Source organism: Kogia breviceps, chromosome 3 (assembly GCF_026419965.1).
Source record: "Kogia breviceps isolate mKogBre1 chromosome 3, mKogBre1 haplotype 1, whole genome shotgun sequence".
In the NCBI taxonomy this organism is placed as follows: domain Eukaryota; kingdom Metazoa; phylum Chordata; class Mammalia; order Artiodactyla; family Physeteridae; genus Kogia; species Kogia breviceps.
The window spans coordinates 76,078,861-76,099,426 of NC_081312.1; the positions used below are offsets into that span (position 1 = coordinate 76,078,861).

The 20,566-nt window shown below is 47.5% G+C and overlaps 1 protein-coding gene across 9 annotated transcripts; it reads left to right on the top strand.

Annotated features, from left to right (window-relative positions):
• The first annotated feature begins 2,176 nt into the window (after positions 1-2,176).
• SALL2 (spalt like transcription factor 2) lies at positions 2,177-15,415 on the top strand. Of its 9 annotated transcripts, none has more exons than XM_067028797.1 (4): positions 2,177-2,373; positions 10,771-13,436; positions 13,532-13,589; positions 14,045-15,415. In XM_067028797.1, exons 1-4 carry the CDS (start codon positions 2,301-2,303, stop codon positions 14,074-14,076), a joined length of 2,829 nt encoding a protein of 942 aa, XP_066884898.1. In that variant the 5' UTR covers positions 2,177-2,300; the 3' UTR covers positions 14,077-15,415. The 9 variants fall into 9 exon arrangements, with proteins under 9 accessions (XP_066884898.1, XP_066884896.1, XP_066884895.1 ...); XM_067028795.1 differs by having other exon boundaries at positions 2,178-2,373; positions 14,298-15,415; XM_067028794.1 differs by having other exon boundaries at positions 2,179-2,373; positions 10,771-11,088; positions 11,209-13,589; positions 14,298-15,415.
• The last annotated feature ends 5,151 nt before the right edge of the window (positions 15,416-20,566 follow it).

The following is a 20,566-nucleotide window of genomic DNA, read 5'->3' on the forward strand; positions in this document are numbered from 1 at the left end:
GAGGTCAAGAGGCCACAGTGGAGAGGTAAAAGGAAAAAAATGGTAAATGGGGGAGGGCGGAAGAAAGGAGAGGAGGGGAAAGAGCCCTTCCTTTCACAATAAGGCCAGCAAGAAGGAGGGTGGACCAAAGTAGGAAAAGACCAGACAGACAAGACTCAGTAAAGAGATGAATATTGGGCCCCCAGATCTGCCCTTGGAGATCTCCAGATTCCTGAGAAAAGCAGAAAGCTGTGTTCCTTCTCTCATTTCTTTTCCTCAAAGAGGAAGTACAGATGGAAACAGTGGAATGAAAGAGTGACAAAACCCAGTCTATTCCACTGAGAAATTAGAAGCTTTCCTGGCCCCAGTGTTCCCATTTCCCCTACAATAGCCTAGTGATAACTGCACCTGTCTACCACAGGGAGGTTAACAGGATGAATGAGACAATGTCAGCAAGAGTTCCAAGGGTTGACCATGAGGGAGCCACTCAAGGTCCTGACCCCAAAGGACTGGGAAAATAATAAAGATTCAGTGAACTCCAAAGCAAAGATCAGAGTGCTTTCCAAATCTCTTCAGATGGTGGTACCTGCTTCATTTATCACCAGCAACCCTCCTACCATCTGTCTCTCTCTCTCCCTTTCTTAATATTGCCAAAATAGCCTGAACTTGTGTAAGGGAAGAAATGACAGAAACTTCAAGTCTGCACCCAACACTGAGTGAGCTTTGCTTTGCTATTCGCTGAATAGCAAATCAGAGCCATCAGAGATTTGCATCACTCAACTCCAAAGGGGAAAATCATTCCCACTTTCCTAACAGATGGTGTTTCAGATGCTCTCTTAGCTAGAAGAGTAAAAGATAAATAGGGTTAAAAGAGAGGACCTAGGCATAAAGCTAGAAGATAGGGCATATCTGGATATTCTATGCTCAGGGGTAACAGTAGTACCTTAAATTCAGGGAGGAACAGCAAGGTCAGAAGTTAGAGAACAGTAAACCAATCACCCTTAAGTGTGCAAGCTGAACAGGAGAGATCCAGTCGGTTGGTTGCCAAATGATGTATTCTTAAAGGTCAAACTTCACATCCATAAAGAAATTCTTTCCACAGGATCCTTGACAACTGTTTTCAGTCTCTGTGAGAACATATTACCGAGAGCTCACACATTTACTGGAGAGTCCATTACACTTTAGAAAGTTCCTTTATATTGAGCTGAAAGTGCCTCCTTGTAGCTTCTACTCTGAAGTACCAGAGAACTCATCTATATCATCTTCTCAAAGGTGGCATCCCTCAACCCTGGGAGCTGGACAGGAGTAGGAGAGACAGAAGAGACACTATTTTAAATGAGATTCCTTAAGATCAATCACTTTTTTCTTTCACACTAGGAGTCTGGTGGCATATTGTACCTTTAACAATATAGAGGGGAAAAAATGCTAGACTACTGTCAGATACACCTGGCTTGCAGGCCTGTCTCTGTTGCATCATAGCTGTGCAATCTTGGATAGGTTACTTAACCTCACTGAGCCTTTCGGTTTATCTATAAAGAGGATCATCTATAAATAGGAGTAGTAAAACCTGCTGTGCTAACCTCAAAGTTGTAATACTCAAAATATGTCCTGTACATGAAAATATCCTATAAATTATAAAGAGATCTACATATATTAAGTTATTATTATAATGGCCATTTTTACTCAATCTTTTTGTCAGCCTTTCACATCCTCATTTTTGATTGGCAGGTAGCTGACTTCTTGGCCTTATAATCACGATATACCAGAAAGTTCTCATTTCAGCTTATACCTCAGAAGCAGTCCTATCATCAAACAAGGTGGCACAGAATCATGAAATAACCAAAAAGCACTGTGAAGAGCTTAGAAGAAGAGTTAGAAAAACAACCGAGGGACATTTTCTGAACAGGCAGCACAGGGAGAGGCCGGGAGCCCGGGCAGGGAGGAGAGGGTTAAATCCTTTCCTCTGCAGTACAAAAGAAAAGAGTGTGCGGAAAGATTAGGATTTTTGCTTTTACAATGGGAGCTGCAGAAGCGTAGGGAAGAAGCTGAAGAAAAAAAAGGGGGCGTCTCCCCTTTAAAGACTTGCAGAGATTGAGAGAGAAAGAGAGAGAGAGTCAGGGACAGAGAATCAGAGCGCGCGCGTCTGTCTGTCTGTCTGTCTGTCCGTCCCTTGGAAGGGAGAACATCTCTGCTTCACAGTGATTGGCACTGGCGGAGAGGCATCAGTTGACTTCAGACCCAAGGGGGAGACCAGACCAGGTCACCCCGGTTAAGACTAAGTGAGAATTGCCCCTCCCTGTCCCACCTCTCTCCACCCGGGAATGTCTCGGCGAAAGCAGCGGAAACCCCAACAGTTAATCTCGGACTGCGAAGGTCCCAGCGCGTCTGAGAACGGTGGGTGCCGGGGAGGGGTTGGGGGGCCTTGAGCCCAAGCCTGTGTGGGTCAGGCCAGGGCAAGGGGAGGGCACCCGGGCCATGGGCAAAACCAGGGGGAGAACTTGGTCGCCGGGGGGTTGAAAGATTTGGGATGCAGCGTGTAAGGAGATGACCTGTGCTGGGGAGAAGCCCCGCTTGGCTTTTCTCAGGGTTGATTATGTTTGTGTTTTCTGTGTTGTTTTTCTCTGGATGAAATGGAGTTTTCAAACTGGCTCTGTCTCCCCACCCAAGAGTTTTCTCCCCAGGTCCCCCCTTTGCTCACTGGTCTTTGTGCCGTTGCTAAGTAACCTCCTCAGACCTGAAGATCGTCTCTTAGGGGTGGGATTTTCCCCCCTTTTCTTTCTGGAGAGTTGGGTTGCAAGAGAATGAATTGGATAAACGTGAAGGGTCCCCTGAGGGAGAAGAGAAAAAAGTTTCTCATTGTTGGGCTGAGCAGAGAACAGATCAGAGCTCCCAGAGGGAGAGAGCTAATGTCGGTCAGATGCAGCCTGGTTTGGGGTGTGTATCTGTGTCACCTGGGGTAGAGGCTAGAGGAAAGTTCTGGATGAGGGGCTTAGGTTTGTGTTTCAAGGAAAGCCAAGCTAAAAAAAGTGTGTGCGTTAACATACTTGTTGATACGTGCATATCATTTTATGGGGATATGATCATTTGTTTAAGTAACAGATTTTCTTTATGAGGGGGGAAAATTTCATGTATTCTTATAACATTCCAGTAAGTAAGAGGCAGCCAACAGAGCAGCTAGGGTATTGAGAAGTGACATTGCCCAAAGTCTCAGAAACAGAGGCATAATCAGGACAGAAACCTATAGATTTCATGACATTTAGGGCTAGTGGTGCTCACTCCACCTAAACTAGGGTTTTCCAAGCTTGCTTGATTGTGGGTAGATCTGGGCTAGAGTCTGGGAATCTGCATCTTTGCAAATGTCCGGGTAATGCTTAGGATCGAGCAAGTTTGGGACAATTTGGTATGGTTACATATGTTCACACTGTGGAAGTCTGAAAGCCCTGGCTCAAGGATAAACTATTTATTTAGCAAACAGTTGATTCACCCAACAATGTAGTGTAGGATTAAGCACAAGTGTTCTGAAGGCAGACTTTCAGGATTCAAATCCTGGCTCTACCATTTGGTTAGCTGTGCCACCTTGTTGGTTTACTTTGCCTTTCTATGCCTCAGTTTCCTCATCTGTAAAATAGGGATGAATATACTAGCTACCTCATTAGGTTACTGAGTTAATACATGTTAATACACTTGGAAAAATAACTAGCATAAATAAGTGCTTAATACATGTGGCACAGTCCCTAGCATAAGTAAGTACTTAACATGTATTTTTTTTTAAAGATTTTTTTTGATGTGGACCATTTTTAAAATCTTTATTGAATTTGTTACAATATTGCTTCTGTTCTGTGTTTTGGTTTTTTGGCCGTGAGGCATGTGGGATCTTAGCTCCCCGACTAGGGATCGAATCTGCGCCCCCTGCATTGGAAGGCAAAGTCTTAACCACTGGACTGCCAGAGACGTATTATTATTATTATTATTATTATTATATGTGAGTACAGTGAACTTCCTGTAAGTGCTGAAATATGACCAAAGCTCGGGAGCCTCTTGGCGAACATCAGCATTTCTTTATGAGATGTGTGCCATGAAAAGCTCTAGGATAATGTATTTGTAGTAGCGAAAACTAAAACATGGATTAAATTTACCTTTCCACCTGTTGTAAAAAGGACTTGAGATCAAATCAGTTCACAACATGCTACGGAACAACCTTAACAGACATATTATTGTGTTTTGGGTAGAACACATCCCCCTCAAGTCAGTGCTTTACTGGGATCCCACTGTGCCAATATTAAGAGGTGGCATGCTGGTGGCATCCTTCCCTCCTGGGACACATTGGCCCCCCCTTAATGCTGCTGCAGGCCGGATGTTTCCTCCTCCTGCTCTGCAGGAGACTTCCCCCAGAGCCTCAGAGTTGCCTTACAGTCCTCTGCTCCCCTGCTGGTTAGATTGTGGAACAATACTGAATGCCCTCCAACCCAGAGGCATCCTCTCCTCTCCCCCCTTCTCCTCTCTTCTTCTCACACCCTCAGTTCACCCATTCCCTATACCGCTGCTGAGGAAGAATCTGGGAGGGAGTCACAAGAAATCTTTCACAACTGCCCTGAGGGATTCTCCGGCCCCTTGAACTATAGCTCCCACTTGTGGCTGTGAACCCTTGGGGCCACAGGGATGCTGCTGCAAAGCCGTCCCCATAGAAACAGTGTAGCAACAAATTTCAGTTGAAATTTTGCCTTTGAGCCATAAAAGTTGAAAATATAAATGTTAAGGAGCAAGAAAGCAGTAGTAGTAACCTGAAGAAAGATCTGCCTTCAGAATTCTCCTGAGAGACTGAAAGATCCTTGGGCTACTTGTATGACCTGGCATGTCACTGGGTCTCATTTGTAAGATGAGGTGGCTAATATTTGATCAAATCTAAATTCCTTCCTGCTTTTATAAGATATATAGATAGGGTTTCTATTCATTTATGTGATCTTCAGGCTCCTGAGTTTTCCTTCTGCTCCAGGGACTGTTTCTTGTTCTGCATGCCCCAAAATTAGGTAGGGAGGGCTCTTGTTCGGGGGCTCTTACACCTATCCTTTTACAGGTATACCTGTGGAACTGTGGGCATCATTATGACCATCAGCAGACATTTATTTAGTAAGATAGGGTGCCACTAAGGTTTTCAAGAGTCTTTGCCTTCTTTTAAGCAATGTTTACCATATGTGACAAGCAAATGCTGAGCCTTTGTTGCACATTTTAAAAGCCTCATCTCTGCAGTGACCTAAGATATCACCAAGGCACAGTCCGAAAAACCTGTTTTCCCGCCCTGTTTCTGCCTAGCTTCCCTGGCCAGAACACCCAAACCTACCAGAATAGTTATTGCACATAAGTGATGAGAGGGAAATAGTCTATTTACTTAAAACTCTGGAGAGAAAAAAAATTTCTGTCTGCCCTACAGAGTCTAGAAATCTGGATTAGAGAACATAAGGGATGTGAATAGGGAAAATGTAAACTAGTACATCTGGGAAATAAAGGAAATGATCAGAAACCCAGATATTTAGCGAGAAGGAGAAACCAGGACAACAGCCAAACAGACCTAGGGGGAGAAATGGCAGTTGGCAGACAACAAGAGCAGCAAAAGAGGAAAGAAGGCAAAAATAGAGTTTTGAGGGTTCTGTTCTCTTTAAAACTGGAGGTAGAGAGAGCATAGCCTCTCAGGGTATTGATCCCTGAGCCTTTCAGCCCTAGGGACTCCTGGATGAAAAAGAAAACATTTCTGAGTAGATAGAAAGTAACTCAGGGAGGGTGCAACAGAGCACTGGATAAGGAAGCAGAAAACCTGGTTTTCAATCCAGTTTGTACCTTGAAGCTTTGTGACCTTGGGCAGGCCCATTCTTCTGCCAGGGCTTCAGCTTTTAGACTTTAAATAATAATACTCATTGCTAATATTTGCAGAACATTTACTATTTGTCAGGTACTATGCTAGGCCCTTTATATATTTCCTCTTGTTTATTCCTCCCAACTCTGCTGTTATTACCTCCATTAAATTTTTGTAAATTTACGGTAAAAGATACATAATAAAATTTATCATTTTTAAGCATACAATTCAGTGGCATTAAGTATATTCACAATGTTGTGCAGCCATCCCCACCATCCATCTCCAGAACTCTTTTATCTTGCAAAACTGAAACTCTATACCCATTAAACAATAACTCCTCATTCCCTTCACCCAACACTCCCAGGCCCTGGAAATCACCATTCTACTTTCTGTCTGTATGAATTTACCAATTCTAGGGACCTCATATAATGGACTCATACAATATTTGTCCTTTTGCGTCTGGCTTATTTCACTTAGCCTAATGTTTTCAAGGCTCACCCATGTTGTAGCATGTATAAGAATTTCATTCCTTTTTGTGGCTATACCCCCATTTTTAAAAGAAATGCAAGCCTGAGAGAAATTAAGAAACTTTCCCAAGGTCACAAAGATTAGAAAGTGCTGGGACGTTAACTCAAGTCTGATACAGAGCTGGCGCTCTCAATCACTGTGCTTAATGAGAGGTCATATCTCTAAAGTCCCTTCCAGCTCCAAAATGGTATGAATTCCAAGTGCCATTCATACCAAGTGCTGAGTCCTTTGATATCAGAAAAACGTCCTTAAAAAAAAAAAACACCTTTTTTTTGTGTTTGATCTAAGATATTCCTATTCTGGAAACAAATATATTTTTCTCACTTAGCACCAGATGTATAATCATTGTGCCTGTTTGTCCACTGTGTTGCACAGGCCAAGGGTGCATTTACTAGGTGTGGGTAGCAAAGGAGTATGTGTATGTATTTAGGAGAGAGGAGTGAGGAAGAGAAGATGAGACATTCTCCCTTAGAAGTTATCTATAGCAGCAGTTACAGAATCAACTCATAATTGTGGACACTACCAATCTGTGTTGGTCCAACATTAAGTTTAGGCAGGGGTTTACATAGTGTGCTTGTTTCTTTAACGGGTGGATGATGCTTGAACTCTGCGTAGAACAAAGCCTTTCATTTTACAATTGGAAGTATGGCTCAAGATGCACACACCCTGGGAAAGGCAATACAGTCACTTGAATTCATAGTCAGGTGTATAGCATGTCCAATTCTGTTCCTGGAAGCAGGATACAAGAGAGCCAAAGTGTGGCTGTGGTCAGCATAGAGAGGGAACCGGATGGGAAGATTTTGCATTGAGCAACTCATTTTTCCTACATCCTAATTTTGGCCGAGTTGAGCACAGGTACGATTTGTGAGGAGCAGAGTGGAAGGTTTGATGGGGAGGGCACTCCTCTGATATGTACTGTGAGTCTCATCCTTGGTTGTACATCAGAATCACTTGAGGAGCTTTACAAACACTGATGCCTAGATCCCACCCTCAGGGAATCTGAATTAATTGGTCTAGGGTACGGCCTGGCCATTGGGATTTTTAAAAGCTCTCCCAGTAATTCTCATGGGCAGCAAAGTTTGAGAACCCGTGTTCAGCTCTACCACCCTGCTACCCACCAATTTTTCTCTGTTCTCCCAGCCATCCTCTCCCAAGTTTAATGAGTTACCAGGTTTAGAAAGTCACTTGGTTTCCTTTTTCCTTGTCGTTTCAGCCCTTTATAAATTTAAACAAGCGTGTCCCTGTCTCAGTCCTATGTCCACCCCAGACTTTGCATGTGACCCAGGATAGCTTACCTCGCCTTATCTGCTATCTAGGGACACCATTACCAGCTTAGTTTATTCCTGTGTTTATGACTTCATTCGTGTCTGCCTAAGAATCCTGCCCCCCTTTTCAGGATAGGCAGTGAGTGCAAAGTGCTGAGAAATAGAGGCTTCCTCTTACAGGTGGCTGTTGATCCGTCACCTTTCACCAGGGACTGAATTTACCTTAAAGAAGAGCCCAGATCAAATTACGCATCAGAAAGCAAGTTTCATTAAAGAGCAAGAAAGGGGACAGTGTTTCCCAGGAGAAGATGAAAAGAAAAGGATTTCTTTTCTTGTCGGAAGACTTGACAAAACAGCAACTTGATATCAAATGTTCAATGCTAATTAACAAATGCTCAGTAGAAAGCTTCCATCTGATTCCCTCTCTGTTACTGAGGCCAGAGAGCAAATGGCAGGTAGAAGCCACACAGGGCCCTTTCTCTAGCTTAGGGAAGCCACACAATGTTGATGTGCTTGGGAAAGCACTGGACAGGAGTCAAAATTCTGAATGCTTGCTTCACTGAATTACTGTGTGAACTTGGAAGAGTCACTTAACCTCTCCAAGCTTCCATTTTCTTATCTGCAAAAATAAACAACATTGCATTAACCTGTGACTTGCCATATTGAAATAGAACCCCCTCTCCCTCATTGTCAGGGTCAGGCCTGGAAGCATGTAGCTCATCTGTTTCAGAGCCATTGTCCACAGTGTTAAGGCCCTTGTGATTATCTGAAGTTTCAAAACATAATTCAGTACAATGTTTTCAATGAAAGTGGACATTACTAATATTACATTGTTTCAGCTCCCCCCCAAAAGACTTCCTACCCTTGATATATGCCAATGATATCAGCCTCAGAAATTAATAAGATTGCTAGTTCCCTGGCGGTCCAGTGGTTAGGACTCCAGGCTTACATTGCAGAGGGCCTGGGTTCGGGGAACTAAGGTCCTGTGCAAGCTGTGCGGCTTGTCCATAAATAAATAAATAGATAGATAGATAGATAAGAAATAAGAAATTAATAGGCAACAGGAAAACATCTAATTTTAATATATATGTATTTTATTTTGATTGTTTTGCCACCGACAATATAAATTCTCTAATTCATAATATTTGGGACTCCTCCCCAAATTTAAAGTCCCATATATACATATTATTTTATCCCCACAATATTTCTCTGATGAAGATAGCATAGCTACAACATTACCACTTTACAAAAAAGGAAATGGTGGCACAGCATGGTGTGACTGACCACCACGCCTCAATTTATCAGCCAGACAAAACTGGAACTGGGATTAGAACAATGTGGACTTACTGATGCCTTGACTTGCGGTCATTTCCTGTAAGATAAGCTCTTTTAAGGAAGTGGGAAACCCATTAAGACTCACTTCAAGGTAGAAAGGGAATGCAGAGTACCTGGTCCAGGAGGCATCTTATCCCTACTTATCCTCTCTCTGAATAGGGGGCCACCTCTGTGCTGGTGAGCAGGTGTGAAGTCATTCCTAGGCATTCAAGCCAGGTTGGGGCTAAAGGGGCTTTAGGTACTGAGAGGCTGCTTGGTAACTCCCTCCTACTGCATTTTCCCCATTGTTTCAGGAGAAGCTCCCCTCCCCCCAGGTTAGAGCTAGGTGGGCCTCTGTAGGCCTCTGCAGGCTAGCATCTCCCCAAACCCAACTGTGCTCAGTAGTGGTAGAGGCTGTGTTGTCAGAGAAAGACAACGGAAGAAGAATAAGGGTAGAGAAGAGGGTACTAAATAGGAGATGGCCCCCTTAAATAAGCATGAACTCTATAAATTAGGTGTGGGCTGGGTGATCTGTGGAGTAACTCGCATTCAGCTATTATTCTGGGGGAGGAGGGGCGGGGAGTAAAGGGGCTTAGTGTTACGCAGCAGAGAGGAGTCCTGAAACGACTTCCTTGGAAATTCTACCTCGCGGCCTCCCACCCTGAGAAACTTCTTTTGTGGATGGGGTGGGGGTAGGGTGGGAATGGAGGTCAGGAAAACAGGACAAAACTTGGGGTATCTTGGGGGTACCAGATATGTATGTGTAGGTAAGGGGCAGGTGTTCTGGGATCGCCCTCCCGCTCTGGCCCTCAGACCACCCTCTCTGGAGCCCACGTTTTCCAGGCTCAGCGGATCCTTTATCCAAAGGAAAATAAGAGAAGCCTGTCGCTTTGCTCTATTGAGCAAGGCTGTGTTTCTTACTGTGCCCCCTTGAGCTTGCTGGGGGGTTGGGGGGGAGGGGGGGAGAGGGGGGCAGGTCTGGGCAAGGACATCCGGAGATGGGGGGAGCTGGCAGAGGGTAAGGAAAGGTGGACCCCCGCCATGCCCCACAGCACCTGTCACTGAGCCTCCGGAAACCCTCCCGGGCTCTGGGCTCGCTCCCCCTCCCTCCCCAGCAGCTCCTCCAGCTCCCGCCTCCCTCCCCAGCAGCTCCTCCCCCATCTCCCCTCTCCCAGCTTTCTCGTTCCAGCTCCTCCCCTCCTCCGCGTCTCCTCGCTCCCCTCCCCCTCCTCCGCCGCTCCCTGCCCCCGCCGCCGATCTCCATCTCCGCATTCTGGGCCGCTGGGTGCAGAAGCTGCCGCAGCCCCGGCGGCCACAGCCGCCTCCCCCAATCCGGATACCCATTGTCTCCCACTCCACCTGGCCCTCCACCTCCCACACAACCATGGCGCACGAAGCCGGGAGGAGCTCTCGTCTCGGGGGGCCCTGCGGGGAGCCGGCGGAGCTTGGAGGTGCGGTAGGGCCCGGCCCGGACAGGGGTGGGGGTGGAGGGGACGCGGGGGGCGGGGAGAGGACTTTCGGTGGACGAGATAGAAGGCACGATTCTCTGCACAGGACCCGGTCCTCACGCCCAGCCCTTGCGCCCGCCAGTGGCCCGGGGGGGGGTGGTGGAGGGGGGGGAGTAGCTTGTGTATGCCCGCTCCCCCTCCCTCCGGGCCCCGTGTTGGCGAGTCTCCTGTCCAGGCGGGACAGCACTGAGCTCTGGCCTCCTGCACGGCCGGATGGTGAGCTCATCTCCCCACCCCCACTAGCGGTTACTGGGCTTGTTGTTAATTATAGCCTCTGCGTACCCATCCGAACCATACCACCCACGCTCTTTCCTTGTCTTCTTCCCAGGTGATGCTAGCGAGGAGGACCACCCCCAAGTCTGTGCCAAGTGCTGCGCACAATTCACTGACCCAGCTGAATTCCTCGCCCACCAGAATGCATGTTCTCCTGACCCCCCTGTAATGGTGATAATTGGGGGCCAGGAGAACCCCAACAACTCTTCAACCTCTTCTGAACCCCGGCCTGAGGGCCACAGCAGTCCCCAGGTCATGGAGGCCGAGCAGAGCAACCCCTCGGATTCCGGGTCCTCTGTACCCACAGATCCCACCTGGGGCCCAGAGAGGAGGGGAGAGGAGTCTTCGGGGCACTTTCTCGTAGCTGCCACAGGTACAGCAGCTGGGGGAGGTGGGGGCCTGATCTTGGCCAGCCCTAAGCTAGGAGCAACTCCATTACCTCCAGAATCCACTCCTGCACCACCACCCCCTCCACCTCCTCCTCCGCCCCCAGGTGTAGGCAGCGGCCACTTGAACATCCCTCTGATCTTGGAAGAGCTCCGGGTACTGCAGCAGCGGCAGATCCATCAGATGCAGATGACTGAGCAAATCTGCCGGCAGGTGCTGCTGCTTGGCTCCTTAGGCCAGACAGTGGGCACCCCTTCCAGCCCCTCCGAGTTACCTGGGACAGGCGCCGTCTCCTCCACCAAGCCCTTGCTCCCCCTCTTCAGCCCCATCAAGCCTGTCCAAACTGGCAAGACACTGGCGCCTTCCTCCACCTCCTCCTCCTCCTCAGGGGCGGAAACACCCAAGCAGGCTTTCTTCCACCTTTATCATCCACTGGGGTCACAGCACCCTTTTGCTGCCGGAGGGGTTGGGCGAAGCCACAAACCCACCCCTGCTCCCTCCCCGGCCCTGTCAGGCAGCACAGATCAGCTGATTGCCTCGCCTCATTTGGCATTCCCAGGCACCACGGGACTTCTGGCAGCACAGTGTCTTGGGGCAGCCCGAGGCCTCGAGGCTACTGCCTCCCCAGGGCTCCTGAAGCCAAAGAATGGAGGTGGTGAGCTGGGCTATGGGGAGTTGATGGGTCCCTTGGAGAAGCCTGGTGGACGGCACAAATGCCGCTTCTGTGCCAAAGTATTTGGCAGTGACAGTGCCCTGCAGATCCACCTGCGTTCCCACACAGGTGAGAGGCCCTATAAGTGTAATGTCTGTGGCAACCGCTTTACCACGCGTGGCAACCTCAAAGTGCATTTCCACCGGCATCGGGAGAAGTACCCGCACGTGCAGATGAACCCTCACCCGGTACCAGAGCATCTGGACTACGTCATCACCAGCAGCGGCCTGCCCTATGGTATGTCCGTGCCGCCAGAGAAGGCCGAGGAGGAGGCGGCCATGCCAGGTGGCGGTGTGGAACGCAAGCCTCTGGTGGCCTCCACCACGGCACTCAGTGCCACAGAGAGCCTGACGCTGCTCTCCACTGGGGCAGGCACAGCCACGGCTCCTGCGCTCCCTGCTTTCAATAAGTTCGTGCTCATGAAAGCGGTAGAGCCAAAGAGTAAAGCTGATGAAAACACCCCACCCGGGAGCGAGGGCTCAGCCATCGCCGGCGTGGCAGAAAGTGGCACAGCAACCCGCATGCAGCTAAGTAAGCTGGTGACCTCGCTACCCAGCTGGGCCCTGCTTACCAACCACTTTAAGTCCACTGGTAGCTTCCCCTTTCCTTACGTGCTAGAGCCTTTGGGGGCTTCACCCTCTGAGACCTCCAAGCTGCAGCAACTGGTAGAGAAGATTGACCGTCAAGGAGCCGTGGCAGTGGCCTCTACTGCTTCGGGAGCCTCCACCACCTCTGCCCCTGCAACTTCATCCTCAGCCTCATCAGGACCTAACCAGTGTGTCATTTGTCTCCGGGTGCTGAGCTGTCCTCGAGCGCTGCGCCTGCATTACGGCCAACATGGAGGTGAGCGGCCCTTTAAATGCAAAGTGTGTGGCAGAGCTTTCTCTACCCGGGGCAATCTGCGTGCCCATTTCGTGGGCCACAAGGCTAGTCCAGCTGCCCGGGCCCAGAACTCCTGCCCCATTTGCCAGAAGAAGTTCACCAATGCTGTTACTCTGCAGCAGCATGTTCGGATGCACTTGGGGGGCCAGATCCCCAACGGTGGTACCACGCTCCCTGAAGGTGGGGGAACTGCCCAGGAGAACGGCCCTGAGCAGTCTGCAGTCTCCGGGGCAGGGAGCTTCCCCCAACAGCCATCCCAGCAGCCATCCCCAGAAGAGGAGTTGTCCGAAGAGGAAGAAGAGGACGAAGAAGAAGAGGAAGACGTGACTGATGAAGATTCCCTGGCAGGGAGAGGCTCCGAGAGTGGAGGTGAGAAAGCGATATCAGTGCGTGGTGATTCAGAAGAGGCCTCCGGGGCAGAGGAGGAAGTGGGAACTGTGGTGGCAGTGGCCACAGCTGGGAAGGAGATGGACAGTAATGAGAAAACGATTCAACAGCCTTCTCTGCCGCCACCGCCGCCGCCGCCTGACAGCCTGGATCGAACGCAGCCAGTGGAGCAGGGCGGCAGTGATGTTGCAGGAGGCACAGAAGGCGGGGGCAAACCGGAGAGGAGCGCCAGCCCAGTGTCAGCCTTGGCCCTAGAAGGTGAAGGCAACAGCCCCACCTCGGTCGAGGAGCTGAGCCTGCAGGAAGTGATGAGAAAGGATCCCGGAGAGAGCGGCAGCAGAAAGGCCTGTGAGGTGTGTGGCCAGACCTTTCCCACCCAGGCAGCTCTGGAGGAGCATGAGAAGACCCACCCCAAGGAGGGGCCGCTTTTCACTTGTGTTTTCTGCAGGCAGGGCTTTCTCGAACGGGCTACCCTCAAGAAGCATATGCTGCTGGCTCACCACCAGGTACAGCCCTTTGTCCCCCACGGCCCTCAGAATATTGCTGCTCTTTCCTTGGTCCCTGGCTGCTCATCCTCCATCACTTCCCCAGGGCTCTCCCCCTTTCCCCGAAAAGATGACCCCACGATCCCATGAGCCTGTTTTTCTGAACCTGCTGCCCCTTGACCCGGGGGGCAGAAACTGAGAGCTCTGTAGAAGGACCTCCAAGATCCATGAGCCCTTATTTGTCTATTTCTCTGAGTTCTTATATGATGTGTCCCTAGTGGTTTTTCTGTAATCTCTGAGCTTTGAAATCCTTGTGCTTACAGGGGGATGGCCCCCTGAGAAACTTTTCTTTCCTCTTCATTCATTGTACCTGAGGAAAATAGATTCTCTACAGCTTTCACATTCCGAAGAAGAACCCTCTCCACTTTCCCTGGGAATGACCCTTCTACCCTCTCCTCTCCCTTTCCCTTTGGCAGGTGCATCTGAGCACCCACATTTGGAATTATAGCCCAGCCCAAAGGGGCCAGCAGCTGTCCCTGGAGGGCCTAGGGCCACTCCTCTCTGGTGACCAGGTCAACCTGCAGGACTTCTTGTCCCAGGGCATTCCTGCCCAGCTGGTGAGGGTGGGCCCCGTGTCTTGCTGAAACCAGGACACAGCTTTCCTGTCAAGTGACCTGCCCACCAAGCCCCAGAGTTCCAGCTCCATCTCCATCTCCACTACCCCTTCAGGCCCCGCACCACCAGTGCTGTTTGGCCCAGGAACTGTGGCTGAGAAGTTGCCTCCAGCAATGGGATCCAGAAAAGCCAAGGAGAAGAGATTCCCCCCTCCTCCTCTTTTGGCCTCTGGCATCCAAGACAGTGCCTGAGAAAGCCCATCATAGAAGAGAAGTAGCAAACTACATTTCTTCTCCTTCCCCCTGCTCCAGAAGGTGCCGACAATGAAGATGCAACAATATCAGTATCTGGTGGCTCAGCCCCAGGGTGTAGGGAGAAACCAAGGGCATAGGACACTCTTCCCAGTAGTAAGGCACTAATGTGCCTTCGTCATGTTAAGGCAAAGGTGTTGGCTGGTTAATACGCCAAGATATTTTGAGCTTCTCATCTTTCATCCTTGCCTCTGAGTTAGGAAACAAGTGGATTTCTTGCTGAGAGGTCTCCCATGGGATGGATATTTTGGGGAAGGAAATGTGCAGTTCATATCTTTAACAAGCATTGTTGATGAGGGTTAGCTGAAGGAATAATGGAGAGTTTAGGAGTGTTGCTAAAGCATAGGGCTTGCTGAGAACCTATGTGATTAAGAAAGGGGTGTGATGTAAGGGAGGGGACCTCAAAGTCTTAATTGGATGGGTTGATGGGTCTCATGCATGTTCTTTTGAACTAATGGTGACTTTAGTGTGCAGCGATGCACCATGGATCGTGGGGGATTTCCGAGCACTAGTGTGCTTCTAGTTTTAGATAACTCCCTCCTCGACACCCTGGCCCCTTGTATTTTCCTCATCTTCCTCTTTCAAAGTCCACTTCCTTCTCATTTTGCCTGTCCACAGACCGGGGCTTATGTCTTTGCCACTGTCTGGTTCTTAGAGTCCCAGACTTTGGGAGATGAGCCCTAGGTGCTGTCCTCCCTGCCTCTCCGTTTTGTAATGAGATGTAGTATTTACTCTTAACATAGGATCATTTGGAACAGGAGTTCTGAGGAGGAGGGAGTGAGGGTTCTGCTATTGACTGACTTGAGTGATGGCTCCTCCTCCAAAGGTGTAGGCTCCAGTTTCCTAACATAGTAAAATGTGAAGAGCAGACAACGGAGATGTTAGTGTCTTTCCCTTTTCATTAAAGGTGTTTTAACCAAATATTTGTGTGTTTCTCCTTATTTCATGACTAAATAGCCAGCTGGGGTGTGAGATGAGCATTCCCGAACATTGAGATTCCCTTCCCACCTACATCTCCTGCCAAAGCTGAACATATGGTGTTGAAATATTTAATTTGCTCAGCCTTGTCCTAAAACAACCTCCAGTGAGTGTAATTTCCTTGTAGAAATGGTGTTTGTGTCCTCAAAAGGTAGGGGATTTGCTCACTGTTTACAGCCATTGTCCAGGTTTTCTCTTTGCCTAGAAACTTCCACCACCAGGCTTTTGTATTTTATGAACATTCTCCGGAATTTTTTTTTTTTTTTCGTTCGTAAGATTATATCACTGAAACCACATGCTCAAGGGATGGGACTGGTACAATGATTTGCCTAAAGACATTCAGCCAATCAGTGACAGAACTGGATTAAGAACCCAGGTAGGCAGAACCCAGTCTCAGCGCTAACCACCAGTGATCAGGAATGGTGCTTGCCTCCTATTACATACTAAAGACTCCTGAAGTGAGGCTGGCTGGAAGACTGAAGGGAAAAGGTGAGTAAACCTACTGGCTCGATTCAAGGTAAAGAACAGAGGTTTGATTCTAGTTGCCTCCTGGAGGCAACTTTAAACCCGTTCCGCCCGCTTTAAAGGTACTAGTGAATAGGACATGGCAATCTTGTGAAGTCGGCTGGAGAAGAAACAGCTCCTGTCTCTTTAATTCCTTACCAAAGCTTTGTAAATCTGTTTTTCTTTTCAGCCTATGGAAGGAGGTAGGTCACCAATCCTTCTATTCCCTTTACCTCCCCTACCCCCATTGGACATAGATAATGCCATTTAAGTAATTAAACTAGACTTGCCCTCTCTTTAGATGCCAGTTCCCATTATGGTAACAGCTGTTAGTGAGGCTTCTACTAAATGGGTGCTTCCTTGGGCAGGTCAGCACTGAGCTGGACCCCCACCCCACTCCTTCATAGCTCTACTTTATTTTCCCTTCTGTTTCGTTTTCATTCTTTTTCCTCTCCTGCTTTTTATTCTTTCATTGACCTGCAATTTTTACTTTTCTTTCTTCACCTTTAGTTTATTCCTCTCTTAGAGCCTTCAGTTTCTTCTTGCAGTCCCCTCCAATCCCCACCCTCAACCCCACCATTTCTTACTCTCAAGCACTTCTCATTTGATCATCCTTTTGGAAGGTGTATTAACTCTAACCTGCTGAAATGAATATGTCAAGAAATGCAGCTTACGAAACACTTCCCCTGAAATATACATAGTGGATTCAGTTCAAACTAGATGGATAAAAAGATCACTAGTATAAGAAGCAAGAGACACCTTCCTCACTCATTCATTCAGTTAATTTTTGTGGATTTATTATGTTTCAGAGATCAAGTGTTGGGTAGATACAAAGGTAAACAAACTTCTGCCCCTAAGGGAGCTCAGTCAAGGAAGAAGAAAAATGAAAACAGATATTTTTATATCATGGTAGTAAATACTGTGATAGACACAGTGGCCTGTGGGATTCCAGAAAGGGAAATAACTAACTCATGTTACAAAGAGAAGGGAGCGGGGATGTACAGTTCTCTTACATTCAGTTTTCATAATAACCATGCTGAAATATATTAACCGAATCCATATGACAACCTAAGGACCAATGCAGTTACCATATAAAAACCTACATAAGGTATGTCAAGTCCCCTTTGGCAGATACAGAGGTGTGCTACTTCAGAGATGTCCCTTTAAGAAAGAACTGGCTAACTAGCTGCAAGAAACCTGGTTAGCTGACAGCCTCCTGCAGTCCTACTGTTCTCCAAACCCCTGGCCAAAGGCTAAGCAAGGTGGTGGGTGGTACAGGGCTTAGCCATTCCCAGGGAACATGGGACTAATGAATGATACTTGCTATGCAACTCCCCAGTGGTCTGGCAGAGGCTGTCATGTCTGCATCACTGACAGCTTTGGACAGCTCTCCCTGCCCAATCCAGTTTTCTTTCCTTTTTCTTTTTACAAGTGTTACTTCCCAATAAAACTTTTGGACTCCTGACTCAGCATCTGCTTCTCCCAGATTTCAACCTGTGTCACCCCCAGAAAAGGTTTCAATTCTATTGGCACATTTTCATCTCTCACAAATTTCTGCTCCTGGGACTCTGGATACCATCCCTGGAACTTCTCAGTAAATCAAGGAACATCCCGTTTCCTGATCCCCAAAACAAACTTAACTCACATGAGCATTTCTCCATTAGACCCAACTTTGACTTCCCTTTACATTTCCTTGTCTTTTCTAATGTTTAATTTAACAACAGATTTACTAACCCCATTGGACACTTTGCTTTTGATCATATAATTTTAAAAACTGAGTAAGGACAAAAGTGAAGAAAAATAATGTTGACCAAAGGACCAGTTATGAAGTGCAGTGTTTGGTCAATACTGAGAATGTTTCAGTAACCCATTGCTGTGTAACAAACCATCCAAAACTTAGTGTCTTAAACAATAATTTTGTATTTGCTTGTGAGTCCATGGGGTCTCCCAACAGGCCTCAGCTAGGATGAATTGTCTATGTCCCATGTGGTGAGGGCTGAGCTCACTCAGCAGCTTCAATTCGGGCTGGAAGATCCAAGATGGCCTCACTCACCTCTGGCCCCTCAGTTAAATGGCTGGAATGCTGGAGTCTCTTTCCTTAGAGTTTTTCATTCTCCAGGGCCTCTTTTTGACATTTTTCAATCTCTAGGATTTCTCTCTCTCTCTGTCTCTTTCTCACTCTTTTTTTCTCCCTCTCTTTCTCCCTTTCCCTCTCTCTCACTCCCTCTTCAAATGGTCTAGCTATTAGGATAACTGGACTTCCATGAAGGCCTAGGCCTCCAAGATGACAAAAGCAGAAGCTTCAAGGCCTCTTAAGGCCTAGACTCTGAAACTCAAAAAATATCACTTCTGCCACTTTCTCTTGGCCAAAGCTAGTCAGAAGACCAGTTCAGATTCAAGAGGAGGGGAAACAAGCTTACCTCTTATCGGGAAGAGTGTCAGACACACTGCATAAGGGCATGTGGGATGGAAGCCATTATTGTGGCTAACTCTGGAAAGTCTACCACAACAGGAAAAGTTAAGAAATGTAGTGCATGCAGCACTCCTCTACTCACAACTAGGCTTACACTTTTTTTTTTTTTTTTTGCGGTATGCGGGCGTCTCACTGTTGTGGCCTCTCCCGTTGCGGAGCACAGGCCCCGGACGCGCGGGCTCAGCGGCCATGGCTCACGGGCCCAGCCGTTCCGCGGCATGTGGGGTCTTCCCGGACCGGGGCACGAACCCGTGTCCCCTGCATCGGCAGGCGGACTCTCAACCACTGTGCCACCAGGGAAGCCCCTAGGCTTACAGGCTTTTGACTAGAATAGGTCTGGGTGAGATTCCTTCCTCCTTCCTGTACTGCTCAGGGTTGTTGTATACAGACTGGCTAAGAGTGGGCACACAAGAAAGCACTGGCTTTCTTATGAGCTGAAAACTGGTCCTGAGGAGTCTAGAAAAAAAACCCTCTATAAGCAGATCATGCTAAGTGGCCCTCCTGTGCTCCTAAAATTTGCCTAATTTACTACTGTAATAATTTATATGAAGTGAATATGAAAGCAAAGACTTCTGGGAGCTGGCCTTAATTTGGCTGACTTTCAGGAGTACCTGTACTCCTTCTTTGGCTTCCTCTGTAGGTGAGAGGAGGCAATCCAGGTCTTAGGTACCCCGAATTCTACCAGAGACTGAATCTCTTCCACTAGAAAAATACTTCCTTTCCTAGACGAAGATGCTTATGAATTTAAGGGTTGACCTGTGGAAATCTGTCTTTAAGATGAATCAACCCCCTTCATCTTCTACAAAGCTATATCCAGTACTGTCTTTCTCTCCCAAGACTATTTAATTTTACTGCTATATAATTTCTATATATTTCATTTCTATGTGTTAAGGACCTTGAAAGAAACAGTGATCTTACAGCAAATGAGGGATTCAGATTTGTGAACAGTTAACTCTAACAGTTCTCTAATATAGCAATAATGGGATTATCTTACTTCAGTAATAATACATGTGTCTAAACATAGGGCCACACAGAATATATCCCAAAGGAAAGTGCAAAGCATCCCTTGTCAACTCTCTTGAGAGTAGTTGTTAGACCCAGGTTATTAAAAGAAGCAAAACCTGTTAAGTAGGGTCTTCCTTGGCGGTCCGGTGGTTAAGACTCTGCCTTCCACTGCAAGGGATGTGGGTTCAATCCCTGGTCAGGTAAGTTCTGTGTGCTGCAGGTTGCTGCCAAAAAACCCCCAAAAACCTTAGGTAGAGCAGGCCCTTGGAAGTAGTCTTTTATGCTCTCACATCAGCCAACTTTGCCAAGAGTATTTCAGCTGAGCAAGATGGCATTTTTTGCTTCTAATTAAGTATAATCCTGAGAATTAAATGTCCAGATATGCTCATATGAGCCCATATTCATTTCTGTGTCCTCTATCTCAATGCTCATATATAAAGGTACACATCTCAAAAGACAATGTAGGGCGGCCTCCCTGGTGGCGCAGTGGTTAAGAATCCACCTGCCAATGCAGAGGACGCGGGTTCGAGCCCTGGTCCGGGAAGATCCCACATGCTAAAGAGCAATTAATCCTGCGAGCCACAACTACTGAGCCTGTGTGCCACAACCACTGAAGCCCACGCGCCTAGAGCCTGTGCTCTGCAACAAGATAAGCCACCGCAATGAGAAACCTGCGCACTGCAACGAAGAGTAGCCCCTGCTCGCTGCAACTAGAGAAAGACTGCGCACAGCAACAAAAGACCCAATGCAGCCAAAAATAAAATAAAAGTAAAATAAATACATTTTTTTAAAAAGACAATGTAAATTATCTACTAGGTAAATTTAAATTCAGAAAATGATATGGAAATGGATATTTTGATCACTACTAAATCTCCATGGTACCTAGCACATAGTAGTCACTCAATAAATATTTTCTGATTAATGAAACTGCCACATTCCAAAACACATACATCTTTCTTCTCAGTAGTCTCCCTTCATATTCACCCCTTCCTTTCCATTATTATACACAGATAGCTTCTGACTTAAAGGTCTTATCATCAGTTACAATAGGCTACTAATTATTTTCCCTATCTCTAAACTTTTCTCCCCATCTCAATTCAATCCAGAACACC

Excerpts from the sequence above, each read along its gene's own strand:
- SALL2 (XM_067028790.1), top strand. The coding sequence starts at position 2,301 with ATGTCTCGGCGAAAGCAGCGGAAACCCCAACAGTTAATCTCGGACTGC. Across the intron at positions 2,374-10,770 it reads TCCCAGCGCGTCTGAGAACG|GTGATGCTAGCGAGGAGGAC; the intron begins GTGGGTGCCGGG and ends TCTTCTTCCCAG. Across the intron at positions 13,590-14,297 it reads TGCTGCTGGCTCACCACCAG|GCCCCGCACCACCAGTGCTG; the intron begins GTACAGCCCTTT and ends CTACCCCTTCAG.